This window comes from Balaenoptera ricei, chromosome 2 (assembly GCF_028023285.1).
Source record: "Balaenoptera ricei isolate mBalRic1 chromosome 2, mBalRic1.hap2, whole genome shotgun sequence".
Taxonomy (NCBI): Eukaryota; Metazoa; Chordata; class Mammalia; order Artiodactyla; family Balaenopteridae; genus Balaenoptera; species Balaenoptera ricei.
Genome location: NC_082640.1, coordinates 7,403,668 through 7,419,209, shown reverse-complemented (window position 1 = coordinate 7,419,209; position 15,542 = coordinate 7,403,668). Strand labels below are relative to the sequence as shown.

Here is a 15,542-nt window from a genome sequence, read left to right as displayed (position 1 = left end):
GGGGGTAGTTTGTTATGCAGCAATAGATAACTAATACATAGGCTCTAAAATCAGACAGACCTGGTGGGAATCCTGGTCCTGCCACTTACTGGCTGTGTGACTTTGGGCAACTAATTTAACCCCTCTGGTTCCTCAGTTTCCTCATCTGTAAAATAGAAATAATAATAGTATCTATTCAAAAGATTATCAAGAGGCTCTAAGGAGAATGTCAGCTCCCAGAAGACAGGGATTTTTGCCTATTTGGCTCACTACTGTATCTTCAACATCTAGTATGAATATATATTTTTAATAAATATTAGCTACCATTATCACAAACACAGACTATTGATATCACTTAGCAAAGAAGCCTGCTAAGTCAAAGATCAAATAGTCAAAAAGTCAATAGGGTCCTTCCTATATACAGTTGACCCTTGAACAACATGGATTTCAACTGTGAGGGTCCACTTACGCATGGGGTTTTTTTTCACTAAATAAGTACCATAGTACTACACAATCTGCAGTTGGTTGAACCCACAGATGCGGAACCAGGATAGGGAGCGCCAACTATAAAGTTATATGTGGATTGACCTCATAGAAGGTCGGTGCCCCTAACCACTGCATTGTTCAAGGGTCAACTGCATATATCTTGAGAATTTGGAATTTGACTTAGGCAATGACTGCAAGAAAAGAATGCAATGACTCAGCTTTAAGAAAAGATCCAACAGTATTATATGACTCTTTATAATGGAACAATCATTTACGCACACACACAGACACACTCTTACAGAAATAAAAATGAACAGACTATTACTGCACCCAATAGCATGGATGAATCATTCCACTAAATATAATGTTAAGTAAAAGAAAACAAGTAGAAGAGTCTATTCAGTATGATTCTATTTAAATAAAGTTCAAAAACCACCAAAGCTAAACGATGATGACAAAAGTCAGAAGAGAGGTTACCTGTGGGTGGGGAAGACTGACTGGGGGAGGGAAAGGGTTCTGTCCCAGGATATTGATGCTGTTCTATTTCTTGGACTGGGCAGATGCTACACATGTGTTCACTTGTAAAAGTTCATCAGAGTATTCCCATATGATGTAAGTACTTTTCTATGTAGATGTTACAGCTCAATTAAAATTTTTACTTAAAAAAATAGAACACACAAATAAATAGCAAAGGAAAGTACCTGGGGACTTCCCTGGTGGTCCACTGGCTAAGGCTCCGTGCTCCCAATGCAGGGGACCCGGGTTCAATCCCTGGTCAGGGAACTAGATCCCACATGCCACAACTAAGAGTTTGTATGCTGCAACTAAAGTTCCCATGTGCTGCAACTAAAGATCCGCATGCCACAACGAAGATCCCGCATGCCACAACTAAGCCCCAGCTCAGCCAAATAAATAATTCTAAAAAAGAAAAGAAAAGAAATTACCTGCACTCCAACCTTCTTTTCAAGGCAGGGGCTCTTAATCCTTTCATGTGATCTGAAAACAAAAGAATCAGAAATCATAAATACATTATTTTTTTCAGAGGATTCCTTGGCCCAAGGAAACTGAGTTGTCTGTTCTTTTTAGGCTTCCTTTTAAGAGAAAATAAATGAGAGGTTCACTTTTATAGGAGCATTGATTTGTATGAGCTACTGGCTCTTGCTTCTGCAGATGAAGAATCCACCAAAAATAGGACAAGAACCACTAAAAGTTGACCATCTCTGAGCCAACAGAAGCCATTTAAAAGGAGAATGATCCTCTGCACCTTAGGGCAGAGTCTAAATCACTCAGAGTAGCCACAGAAGAATGCACGACCTCATTCAGAACTGCTTCCATCACTTTCCTTTACTCTCTTCTTTCATTTCAATCCAACCACCCTTCAGACCATGCTCTCTGTGACCCCTTCAATTCCAGTCACTAAAGTTAGTCCATCTGGAAATTCAAGTTTGCTTCCATGGAATCCTCGAGGAAACCATTCAGGCTTAGGCCAGAATAACAAGAGTTTCATTATCTTCTCAGCCTACTGTGACTGTTGGGTTGAAAGGTGGGTTATTGCTACCCATAGAGGCTTGCTCCACAGCTTGCCAAATTAACAAACACAGAAAGGTGACTTTTAAAGAAAGGTAACATTTAAACCAAATGGTACTTTAAATATATAGTGCATTATAATATTACATTTTGAATCTTTAGCATGCAAAAGCCCAGATAACAAGAACCAAACATTTTGAAATTGCTTAGATAAATCAAACCAACTCTAATTATCCTAATTCCAAATAGAAACCAAAAGAAAGCTGGAGTAACTATACTTAGACAAAACAGACTTTAAAACAAAGACTCTAATAAGAGACATTATCATATTACATATGATAATGTAATATTTACAAATGTTATATCCTCTTGTGGGGTCCATCCAACAAGAGGATATAACATTTGTAAACATTTATGCACCCAACAGAGGAACACCTAAATACATAAAGCAAATGTTAACAGACTTAAAAGGAGAAATAGACAGCAATACAGTAAGAGCAGGGGACTTTAATACCCCACTTACGTCAATGCATGGATCATTCAGTCAGAAAATCAGTAAGGAAACTTTGGACCTAAACAACACATAAGATCAGGTGAACTTCACAAATATATAAAGAACACTCCATGCAAAAGCAACAGAACACACATTCTTCTCAAGTGCACATGGAACATTTTCCAGGATAGACCATATATTAGGCCACAAAATGAGTCTCAATAAATTTAAGATGATTAAAATCATATCAAGCATCTTTTCCAACTACGATGGTATGAAACTAGAAATTAATTACAAGAAGAAAACTGGAAAATTCACAAATAAGTGGAGATTAAACAACATGCTACTGAACAACCAATGGGTCAAAGAATAAATCAAAAGAAATTTTAAAATACTTTGAGACGACTGAGAATGGAAATAAAACATAACAAAATTTGTGGGTTGCAGCAAAAGCAGTTCTAAGGGGGAAGGTCAAGTGATAAATGCCTACCTCAAGAAACAAGAAAAATCTCAAATAACCAACCTAACTTTACAACTCAAGAAACTAGAAAAAGAAGAAAAAACAAAGCCCAAAATTAGTAGAAGGAAGGAAATAACCAAGAGTAGAACACAAATAAATAAAAAACAGACTAAAAAGACAACAGAGAAGATCAGTGAAACTAAGAGCTGGTTCTTTGAAAAGGTAAACAAAATTGACAAGCCTTTGCTAGACTCACCAACAAAGGAGAAGTGGGGAGAGAGAGAGAGAGGGAGGGAGAGATAGGACTCAAATAAATAAAATCAGAAATGAAAGAGGAGCTATTACAACTCTTAAAACAGAAAAGAAAGGGTAAGAGACTACTATGAACAATTATACACCAACAAAGTGGACAACCTAGAAGAAATGGATAAATTCTTAGAAACATACAACCTACCAAGACTGAATCATGATGAAACAGAAAATCTGAATAGACTGATAACTAGTAAGGATACTAAATATCTCTACTAATATCAGTAACTTTAAAAATCCAACAAACAGAAGTCCTGGACCAGATGGCTTTGCTATTGAATTCTGCAAACATTCAAAGAACTCATTTTATGAGGCTAGCATTACCCTGATACCAAAACCAGACAAGGACACCACACAAATTACAGGCCAATATCCCTGATGAACATAGATGAAAAAAATCCTCAACAAAATATTAGCAAACAGAATTCAACAATACATTAAAAGGATCATACACCATGATTAAGTGGGATTTATTCCAGGGATGCAAACTTGGTTCAACATCCACAAATCAGTCAATGTTATAATCACATTAACAAAATGAAGGATAAAAAACCATATAATCATCTCAATAGATGCACAAAGAGCACTGGACAAAACTTGACATCCATTTATGATAAAAACTCTCAATAAATCAGGTATAGACGGAACAAACCTCAATATAATAAAGGCCATATGTGACAAGCTCTCAGCAAACATCATAATCAGTGGTGAAAAGCTGAAAGCTATTTCTCTAAGATCAGAAATAAGACAAGAACGCCCACTCTTGCCCTTTTATTCAACATAATATTATAAATCCTAGCCAGAAGAATTAGGCAAGAAAAAGAAATAAAAGGCATCCAAAGTTGAAAGGAAGTAAAACTGACACTATTTACAGACAACATGATACATATATAGAAAACCCTAAAGACTCCATCAAAAAACTGTTAGAAGAATACTGGTCAAGATGGCAGTGTGGGAAGATGCGGAGTTAGCGTCTCCCCACAGCTAGGGCACCTGAAGGCCGTGGGTGGGGGACTCTGATGCCCAAGGAGACGGGAGGAACCCCAAAGTGAACCGGTAGGATATAGGGGGACTGAGAGGGGAGGAGAAGTGGAGGCCAGGCAGGATCGGCGCCCCTAAGGCCAGGGAGATCAGGAGAGGCAGGAGGGAGGGGCCCTCTGGGAAGAGGGGGAGAGGAGCAGAGGGCAATCACCTGGCCCACTTGGGCCAGGGAGCCTGCTGAGCTCCCAAACCGGTACCCCCGCCCACCCCGCAAAGCCTGATCCAGGCCACGTGGGTCCTGGAGGCACAGGAGGCAGGCTGGGGAGATCAGGAGAGGCAGGTGGGAGGGGTCATCCAGGAGGAGCAGAAGAGGAGAAGAGGGCATTTGCCCCGCCCACTAGAGCCCAGGAAGCCTGCTGGGCTCCCAGGTGATGTCCTCTGCCCTCTGAGACCAGTGGTGGGGGACACGACTGGGCCCATTCTGTTCCTTGAGCCTAAGCCCCACCCCCCACGGCCCCCACGGCCTTTTCCAGCCCTGTGGGTCCTGAGCATAGGCCCCGCCCATCACCCAAACCTTGCCCTTGCTTAGGCCCCGCCCTCTACAGCCAAGGCCTTTTCCCTCCCTTTTCTTTTCTTTTCCTTCCTCCTCTTTTTTACTATTATGGTACTGATGTACCTTCCAGTTGTTGATTCATCTATATTTTTATTTTTATATTCTTTCTAATATATCTGTTAGTTTCCTAGTCTAATTTTATGTTTTACTTTGTTATTGTTCTCTTTTTTTTTTTTTTGCCACCCCATGCAGCTTGCGGGAACTTGGATCATAAGCCCGGGGTCAGGCCGAAGCTCCTGCGGTGGGAGCTTCAAGTCTGAACCACTGGACTAACAGAGAACCTCAGACCCCAGGGAATATTCATCGGAGTGAGGGCTCATGGGGTTCCTCATCTCAGCAGCAAGACCCAGCTCTACCCAATAGCCTACAGACTCCAGTGTTGGAAGCCTCAGGCCAAACAACCAGTAAGACAGGAACACAATCCCACTCATAAAAAAAAAAAAAAAAAATGAGACAGCACACAAATATGTCACAGATGAAGGAGCAAGGTAAAAACCAACAAGACCAAATAAATGAAGAGGAAATAGGCAACCTACCTGAACAAGAATTCAGAGTAATGACAGTAAAGATGATCCAGAATCTCGGAAATAGAATGAAGGCATGGATCAAGAAAATACAAGAAATGTTTAACAAAGATCTAGAAGAACTAAAGAACAAACAAACAGAGATGAACAACACAATAACTGAAATGAAAAATACACTAGAAGGAATCAATAACAGAATAATGGAGGCAGAAGAACGAATAGGTGAGCTGGAAGACAAAGTGGTGGAAATAACTGCCAAGGAGCAGAATAAAGAAAAAAGAATGAAAAGAATTGAAGACAATCTCAGAGACCTCTGGGACAACACTAAACACACCAACATTCAAATTATAGGGGTCCCAGAAGAAGAAGAGAAAAAGAAAGGGTCTGAGAAAATATTTGAAGAGATTATAGTTGAAAACTTCCCTAACATGGAAAGGAAATAGTCACCCAAGTCCAGGAAGCACAGGGAGTCCCATACAGGATAAACCCTAGGAGAAACACACCAAGACACATATTAATCAAACTAACAAAAATTAAATTGAAAGAAAAAATATTAAAAGCAGCAATGGAAAAACAAAAAATAACACACAAAGGAATCCCCATGAGGTCAGCTGATTTTTCAGCAGAAACTCTGCAAGGCAGAAGGCAGTGGCGGGATATACTTAAAATGATGAAAGAGAAAAACCTACAACCAAGGTTACTCTATCCAGCAAGGATCTCATTCAGATTCGATGGAGAAGTGAAAAGGTTTTCAGACAGGCAAAAGCTAAGAGAATTCAGCACCACCAAACAAGCTTTACAATAAGTGCTAAAGAAACTTCTCTAAGCAGGAAACACAAAAGAAGAAAAAGACCCACAAAAACAAATCCAAAACAATTAAGAAAATGGTCATTGGAACATACCTATCAATAATAACCTTGACTGTACATGGATTAAATGCCCCAACCAAAAGACACAAACTGGCTGAATGGATACAAAAACAAGACCCATATATATGCTGTCTACAAGAGACCCACTTCAGACCTAGGGACACATACGGACTGAAAGTGAAGGGATAGAAAAAGATATTCCATGCAAATGGAAATCAAAAGAAAGCTAGAGTAGCAATACTCGTATCAGATAAAATAGACTTTAAAATAAAGACTGTTGCAAGAGATAAGGAGGGACACTACATAATGATCAAAGGATCAATCCAAGAAGAAGACATAACAATTATAAATGTATATGCACCCAACACAGGAGCACCTCAATACATAAGGCAAATGCTAACAACCATGAAAGGAGAAATAGACAGTAACACATTAACAGTACGGGACTTTAACACCCCACTTACACCAATGGACAGATCATCCAAACAGAAAATAAATAAGAAAACACAAGCTTTAAATGACACAATAGACCAGATAGATCTAATTGATATTTATAGAACACTCCACCCAAAAGTGGCAGAATACACTTTCTTCTCAAGTGCACATGGAACATTCTCCAGGATGGATCACACCTTGGGTGACAAATCAAGCCTTGGAGAATTTAAGAAAATTGAAATAGTTCAAGCATCTTTTCTGACCACAACACTATGAGATTGGAAATCAATTACAGCAAAAAAACTGTAAAAAACACAAATACATGGAGGCTAAACAGTGCACTACTAAATAACCAAGACATCACTGAAGAAATCAAAGAAGAAATTAAAAAATACATAGAAACAAATGACAACGAAAATACAACGATCCAAAACCTATGGGACGCAGCAAAAGCAGTTCTAAGAGGGAAGTTTATAGCAATTCAATCTCACCTCAAGAAACAAGAAAAATCTCAAATAAACAATCTAACCCTACACTTAAAACAACTAGAGAAAGAAGAACAAGGAAAACCCAAAGTTAGCAGAAGGAAAGAAATCATAAAGATCAGAGCAGAAATAAATGAAATAGAAACGAAGAAAACAATCGCAAAGATCAATAAAACTAAAAGCTGGTTCTTTGAGAAGATTAAAAAAATTGATAAACCCTCAGCCAGACTCATCAAGGAAAAAAGGGGAGAGGACGCAAATCAATAAAATTAGAAATGAAAAAGGAGAAATCACAACTGACACTGCCAAAATACAAAGGATTATAAGAGACTACTACAAACAACTATATGCCAATAAAATGGACAACCACAAAGAAATGGACAAATTCTTGGAAAGGTACAATTTTCCAAGGCTGAAAAAGGAAGAATTAGAAAATATATACAGACCTATCACAAGTAATGAAATTGAAACTGTAATTAAAAATCTTCCAACAAACAAAAGTCCAGGACCAGATGGCTTCACAGGCGAATTCTATCAAACATTTAGAGAAGAGCTAACACCAATCCTTCTCAAACTCTTCCAAAATATAGCATAGGGAGGAACACTCCCACATTCATTCTACAAAGCCACCATCACCTTGATACCAAAACCAGAAGAAGATATCACAAAAAAAGAAAATTATAGACCAATATCCCTGATGAACATAGATGCAAAAATCCTGAACAAAATACTAGCAAACAGAATCCAACAGCACATTAAAAGGATCATACACCATGATCAAGTGGGATTTATCCCAGGGATGCAAGGATTCTTCAATGTACGCAAATCAATCAATGTGATACACCACATTAACAAATTAAGGAATAAAAACCATATGATCATCTCAGTAGATGCAGAAAAAGCTTTTGACAAAATTCAACACCCATTTATTATAAAAACTCTCCAGAAAATGGGCATAGAGGGAACCTACCTCAACATAATAAAGGCCACATATGACAAACCCACAGCAAGCATCATACTAGATGGTGAAAAACTGAAAGCATTTCCACTAAGATCAGGAACAAAACAAGGATGTCCACTCTCACCACTCTTATTCAACATAGTTTTGGAAAGTCCTAGCCACAGCAATCAGAGAAGAAAAAGAAATAAAAGGAATACAAATTGGAAAAGAAGTAAAACTGTCACTGTTTGCCGATGACATGATACTATACATAGAAAATCCTCAAGATGCCACCAGAAAACGACTAGAACTAATCAATGAATTTGGTAAGGTTTCAGGATACAAAATTAATGCACAGAAATCTCTTGCATTCCTATATACCAACAATGAAAAATCAGAAAGAGAAATTAAGGAAACACTCCCATTTACCATTGCAACAAAAAAATAAAATACTTAGGAATAAACCTGCCTAAGGAGGCGAAAGACTAGTACTCAGAAAACTATAAAACACTGATGAAAGAAATCAAAGATGACATAAACAGATGGAGAAAGATACCATGTTCCTGGATTGGAAGAATCAATATTGTGAAAATGACTATACTACCCAAAGCAATCTACAGATTCAATGCAATCCCTATCAAACTACCAATGGCATTCTTCACAGAATTATAAAAAAAATTTACAGTTCGTATGGAAACACAAAAGACCCCGAATAGCCAAAGCAATCTTGAGAAAGAAAAATGGAGTTGGAGGAATCAGGCTCCCCGACTTCAAACTATACTACAAAGCTACAGTAATCAAGACAGTTTGGTACTGGCACAAAAACAGAAATATAGATCAATGGTACAGGATAGAATGCCCAGAGATAAACCCACACACATATGGTCACCTAATTTACAACAAAGGAGGCAAGAACATACAATGGAGAAAAGACAGCCTCTTCAATAAGTGGTGCTGGGAAAACTGGACAGCTACATGTAAAAGAATGAAATTAGAACACTACCTAACACCATAGACAAAAATAAATTCCAAATGGATTAAAGACTTAAATGTAAGACCAGACACTATAAAACTCTTAGAGAAGGTTATAGGAAAAACACACTTTGACATAAACCACAGCAAAATCTTTTTTGACCCACCTCCTAGAGTAACGGAAATAAAAACAAAAATAAACAAATAGGACTTAACTGAACTTAAAAGTTTTTTGCACAGCAAAGGAAACCATAAACAAGACATAAAGACAACCCTCAGAATGGGAGAAAATATTTGCAAATGAAAACAACAGACAAAGGATTAATCTCCAAAATATACATACAGCTCACGGAGCTCAACATCAAAAAAACAAACAATCCAGTTAAAAAATGGGCAGAAGACCTAAATAGACATTTCAGCAAAGAAGACATACAGATGGCCAAGAGGCACATGAAAAGATGCTCAACATCACTAATTATCAGAGAAACGCAAATCAAAACTACAGTGAGGTATCCCCTCATGCCAGTCAGAATGGCCATTATCAAAAAATCTAGAAACAATAAATGCTGGAAAGGGTGTGGTGAAAAGGGAACCCTCCTGCACTGTTGGTGGGTATGTAAATTGATACAACCACTATGGAGAACAGTACGGAGGGTCCTTAAAAAACTAAAAATAGAACTACCATATGACCCAGCAATCCCACTACTGGACATATACCCTGAGAAAACCATAATTCAAAAAGAGTCATGTACCACAATGTTCACTGCAGCACTATTTACAATAGCCAGGACATGGAACCAACCTAAATGCCCACTGACAGATGAATGGATAAAGAAGATGTGGCACATATGTACGATGGAATATTGCTCAGCCATAAAAAGGGACAACATTGAGTTATCTGTGGTGAGGTGGATGGACCTAGAGTCTGTCATACAGAGTGAAGTAAGTCAGAAAGAGAAAAACAGATACCACATGCTAACGCATATATATGGAATCTAAAAAACCGGTACTGATGAACCTAGTGGCAGGGTAGGAATAAAGATGGAGACATAGAGAATGAACTTGAGGACATGGGGTGGGAGGGGGAAGCTGGGGCAAAGTGAGAGTAGCATCAACATACATATACTACCGAATTGGGAGATTGGGATTGACATATATACACTAATATGTATAAAATGGATAACTAATAAGAATCTGCTGTATAAAAAAATACATAAAATTTGAAAGTTCAAAAAAAAAAAACCAAACAAACATATATACACTACCAAATGTAAAACAGTTAGCTAGCGGAAAGCAGCAGCATAGCACAGGGAGATCGGCTTGGTGCTTTGCGATGACCTAGAGGGGTGGGATAGAGAGGATGGGAGGGAGTCTCAAAAGGGAGGGGATATGGGGACATGTGTATGCATATGGCTGATTCGCTTTGTTGTGCAACAGAAACTAACACGATATTGTGAAGCAATTATACTCCAATAAAGATATATTAAAAACAAAAAACTGTTAGAATAAAGGAATTCAGTAAAGTTGCAGGATATCAACACACAGAAGTCTGTTGCATTTCTACACACAAATAACCATCAGAAAGAGAAATTAAGAAAACAATCCCATTCACAACTACATCAAAAAGAATAAAATACGTAGGAATAAATTTAACCAAGGAAGTAAAGATCTGTATATTGAAAACTACAAGCATTACTAAAAGAAATTGATGACACAAATAAATGGAGAGCTATTCCATGCTCAAAGATTGAAAGAATCAATATTGTTAAATTGTCCATACTACCCAAAGCAATCAACAGGTTCAGTGCAACCCATATCAAAACTCCAATGGCATTTTTCATAGAAATAGAACAAAAAATCATAAAATTTGTATAGAACCACAAAAGAACCCCAAATAGCCAAAGCAATCTTGAAAAAAAAACAAAACTGGAGACATGCTCCCTGGTTACAAAATATATTCTTTCAAATGTATAGTAATTAAAACAGTATGGTACTGGCATAAAAACACATGGATCAACAGAACAGAATAGCAAGCCCAGAAATAAAGCCACACATAGAGTGTCAATTATTGAGAATTTATGATAAAGAAACCAAGAATATATGATGGGGAAAGGACAGTCTCTTCAATAAATGGTGTTAGGAAAACTGGACAGCCACATGCAAAAGAATGAAACCTAACCATTATCTTATACCATACACAAAAATTAACTCAAAATATATTAAAGACTTGAATGCAAGATCTGAAACCATAAAATTTCTAGAAGAAAACATAGGCAGTAAGCTCCTTGACATAGGTCTTGGTGGTGATCTTTTGAATATGACACTAAAAGCAAAACTAAGCAAACTACATCAAATTAAAAAGTTCTTGCACAGCAAAGGAAAGCATCAACGAAATGAAAAAACCTACTGAATAGGAGAAAACATTTGCAAATCATGTATCTGATAAGGGACTAATATCCAAAATATATAAAAAACTCATACAACTCAACAGCAAAAAAAAATCTGATGTTTTTAATGGGCAGATATGAATAGACATTTTCCCCAAGACATACAGATGGCCAACGGGCACATGAAAAGATGTTCCACAGCATTAATCATCAGGAAAATGCAAATCAAAACCACAAAGAGATACCACCTCACACCCATTAGACTGGCTATTATCAAAAAGAAAAATAACAAATGTTGAAAAGGATGTGGAGAAATGGGAACCCTTGTGCACTGTTGGTGGGAATGTAAATTGGTGCAGCCACTATGGAAAACAGTATGGAGGTTCCTCAAAAAATTAAAAACAGAACTATCATATGATCCAGCAATTCCACGTCTGGGTATTTAACTGAAGAAAACAAAAACACTAACTCAAAAAGATATCTGCACCCCCAAGTTCATTGCAGCATTATTTACAATAGCCAAGACATGGAAACAACCTAAGTGTCCATCAATGAATGAATGCATAAAGAAGATGTGGTATAAATGCACAATGAAATATTATTCAGCCATGAAAACTGCTGTCTAACCACGAATTAACAATCTTCATTATAAGTTTTCTAAAAACTGATAATAAGTTTAAAAGTTTAAAGCTAATTATACAAAATTATTTTCTCTATATAACTTTTTTCCAGCTCTTTTAAGATTAATACATAAATGCTGCTGGAAAGTTAATTTTACTTAAAAAAAAAAAAGCTATAACCAAATAGATTATTTTGAAAGTCTTTTCCTCCTCAAATCATTTACCAAAAATGACTTTCATTTGCATTTTGATTAATTTATGTAAACACTGACTGTTACCACCCTTGATGAAGGCAAACGGCAAAGGCAGTCCAGCTGGGTTGATGGGGAGACAATGTTAAACAGCCTAACAATAACCCACAAGAAAAAAATCTAATTATCCTAATTACCACCAACACACGTGCCCTCAAATTTATATGTGACAATCCTTAACTCTTGAAAACAAGGCCGTCACCGCACCTCAAGTGGGCGACGTTGACCGAACACGTGCCGCCACAGGACGGTCCACCTGCCCCCTCAGAGTGTGCATCTCCTCAGGTCACTCATGGTCCAGGCTTTAGGGCCAAGGAGTGCATCCCAGGGCAGGACTCTCCCTTATCGGGGTTTCCAGAGAGTCTGAGTCACGGCAAACACAAGGCTGACTCAGGACTCTGCTCCAGGCTTCCAAACTACCTCAGTGCGCAGCACCCTGTCCCATCAGGACACCCCAGCCCACCACCCCAGTCAAGGGAATCTGGGGAGTTTACTTTGTGATGCTAGGACTGCACCCAGCATCTCCCTTCCAGGGCCTTTTTCCTTTTCCTTGACCAGAATAAATCATCTTAAGTTGTCTCCGGTAGGGGTCCTCCCCAACGCTGGGCCACTATCGCGGGCCATGGGTCCCCTCGTGTCCTCCAGGCCTCACTGGTGCTTCGTCAAGTCTGCCCTGAGCACAGCGCTGGGTGCCAGATGGGCCATAAAGAGGCATCAAGCGGGTCCACGGCCCACCTCAACTTCTATCAAAATGTGATGTTAACGTGTTCATGTGCATTTTTTTTAACAAGAGTCCATAGACCTTGTCAGATATTCTATATTAGTCAGCTCAGGCTGCAATAACAAAATATCACAGACTGGGTGGCTTAAACAGAATGTATTTCTAACAGTTCTGGAAGCTAAAGTCCAAGATCAAGGTGCCAAGGTTGGTTTCTGGTGAGGCCTCTCCTCCTGTCTTATAAATAGCCACCTTCTTGCTGTGTGCTCACATGGCCTTTCCTCACTGTGTATGTGGAGGGAGAGAGATCTCTCTTCCTTTTCTTCGAAGGCCACCAATCCTATCAAATTAGGACCCCACCCTTATGACCTCATTAAAACCTTAATCACCTCCTAAAAGCCCTTTCTCCAAATACAGTCACACTGGGGGTTAGGGATTCAACATATGAATTGGGGGGGACACAATTCAGTCCATGGCACATCCAAAGAAGTCTTGTTTCCCAAAAAGGTTAAAAACCACCAATAGGTAATGTGGCAAACCTCAGAAAGCAGAAGTTGAGTTCTTGCCCTTGATCAGTTTACATCCTCACTGGGAAAACAGACCCACATGGGATTAGAACACAGGAAAAGTTATTATACACTGCTGGACAGGAGAGAGTCTTGCTTAATGTACAAATTAATGATGCTGACTTCACAACTACACTTCAATTTAAAAAATAAAATCAATAAATAATATAAATACACAAATACAAAAACAAACAAACAAATTCCTCTAGATGAACACATTCTCCAAACTCACTACTCCAAAACATGAAGGCCAAGCCCCAAATCCATTCTTTAATTGTGGCCACCACATGTGAGTTCAGAAATGCTGGCAGACTCAACACAAAAGGTAAAAATATCCTCATCCAGCAGTGGCTTCTCAATGAAAAACAAGACAAAAACAAAAATATTGTCTTCAAAAAGAAGCAGAAAGACCCTCACAGAGGCTCATGTGCTTTTTTAGCAAATCGATAGAGGAGGTCCAGATTTTCATCATTAAAGAGAGAGAATTAGGGACTTAGAACCGGAAAGCAGAGGCATTTCCCAAAAGCAGAAATTTCAATGATTTACACCAGGTTAAAGTGAGTGATTCCACACCCAACACAACAGCTGATCTCCACACCTACTGTGTGATGAAGGGCATGTTTTGATATCTGTAATTTACTTTAAAATCACACCGTGTGATATATACGTGAATATGTATCTGAGTCACTCCTCAAAAGAGGGGTTGGGGGCATCCTACTTAAGCTACTCTGGGAGTCCACACTCCAAGAGGCAGCTTCTAGAACGCTTCAGTTAAGCTTCATCTCTGGTCAATGCCCAAGGCTGTGCTAATTAGCACAATGAATATTAAACCTGTTTTCATAGGTGAAGTTAGTGACGTGTCAGTCAGCATACCAGATGTTAAAAAATGGACAGTGGTTGTGAAATAAGTGGTACTCCAGCTCTGGAGACTGGCTAAAATGTTTTAGAGACGCTCCAGTCTTGCCTGGAGCATCTAACCTCGGCACCATATCATTAGGCAGTGATGCTCTAAGCTTAAGTCCTAACCGCCTCCAGCTGTGAAATCTTGGTATGCTGGTTGCCTGACCTGGCCGTCTGTAAAGTAAACCGCATCCTGCCTCTAGACCAAAACGAACCTTTCATGGGGGTAAAGAACATCTATAAGGAGGCGGAGCTTGCACTTGGCCAAGCTTACAGACAGAAAGCTTAATTTGAGTGCGTGCATGCTTGCTAATCAATGTCTGTGGGTATGGCACAATTTCATCTAAACTTGTCTTTATAACATCATCGCGAGGATATGGGGGAAGAACTAAGTAATCCTTGCCAACCTCTGACTATTGGGCCTTGGGAGAGCTTCCCCAAAACTCGAATAGTTGTGCCTGATCAAAGTGGCCTGGGTCAGTGACAACTGGGGGTCGCTGTTCTGTCCCGCGGTACCGATGAGGAGTTAAAGCGTCAGACGGGCTGAAGAGCCCGCCGGGACAAGGTGAGTCGCTAGTCTCTCCCCTGGCACCCCAAAGCCTGAACTCCCTCCTGCAGGACCCCGACCCCCGCGTTTCCTCCCTCCAGCCCCTGGGCGACCTCCCCGCGGGGCCCGAACCCGCGCAGCCCGGCTCCCCGGGACGGGGCGGCGCGCTACGCTCGCTCACCTTTGTGGCAGTGGGACAGGAAGTAGGCGCGGGCCCTCAGGTTCTCCCGGTCGAAGCGGTCTATGGAGATGCTTGGATACTCGACCATCTGCCCCTCGAAGCAGCTCATTGCGTCCGCCAACCCGGGCTGACTGGCCGCCTGCCTAGAGAGCAACGGAAGCCCCAGCCGCCGCCGGCCGCGCCGCCACTTCCGGGAAGCTGCCGCCGCCTCACCATTGGCCGGCCGGGCGCAGCCACGTCCAATCAGAGCAGCCCCGCGGCCCGGGGGGCGGGAGGGGGGGGCAGCGCCAAGGAGCTTG

At 39.9% G+C, this 15,542-nt stretch overlaps 1 protein-coding gene across 2 annotated transcripts in view; it reads right to left on the bottom strand.

The window, feature by feature from the left end:
- Window positions 1-15,540, bottom strand: part of DCLRE1C (DNA cross-link repair 1C) — a 43,164-nt gene extending 27,624 nt beyond the window's left edge. Inside the window, exons 1-2 of one of the 2 annotated variants that reach the window (XR_009500146.1) lie at window positions 15,244-15,436; window positions 1,410-1,461 (exon numbers count right to left, since the gene is read on the bottom strand). Coding sequence is in view for 1 of the 2 variants with exons in the window: in XM_059910155.1 (XP_059766138.1) it covers window positions 1,410-1,461; window positions 15,244-15,352 (161 nt within the window). In the remaining variant the exon portion in view is untranslated. Of the gene's footprint in view, window positions 1-1,409; window positions 1,462-15,243 lie in introns of both variants that reach the window. The other variant, XM_059910155.1, reaches the window with a different exon arrangement.
- Between the last annotated feature and the right edge of the window lie 2 nt (window positions 15,541-15,542).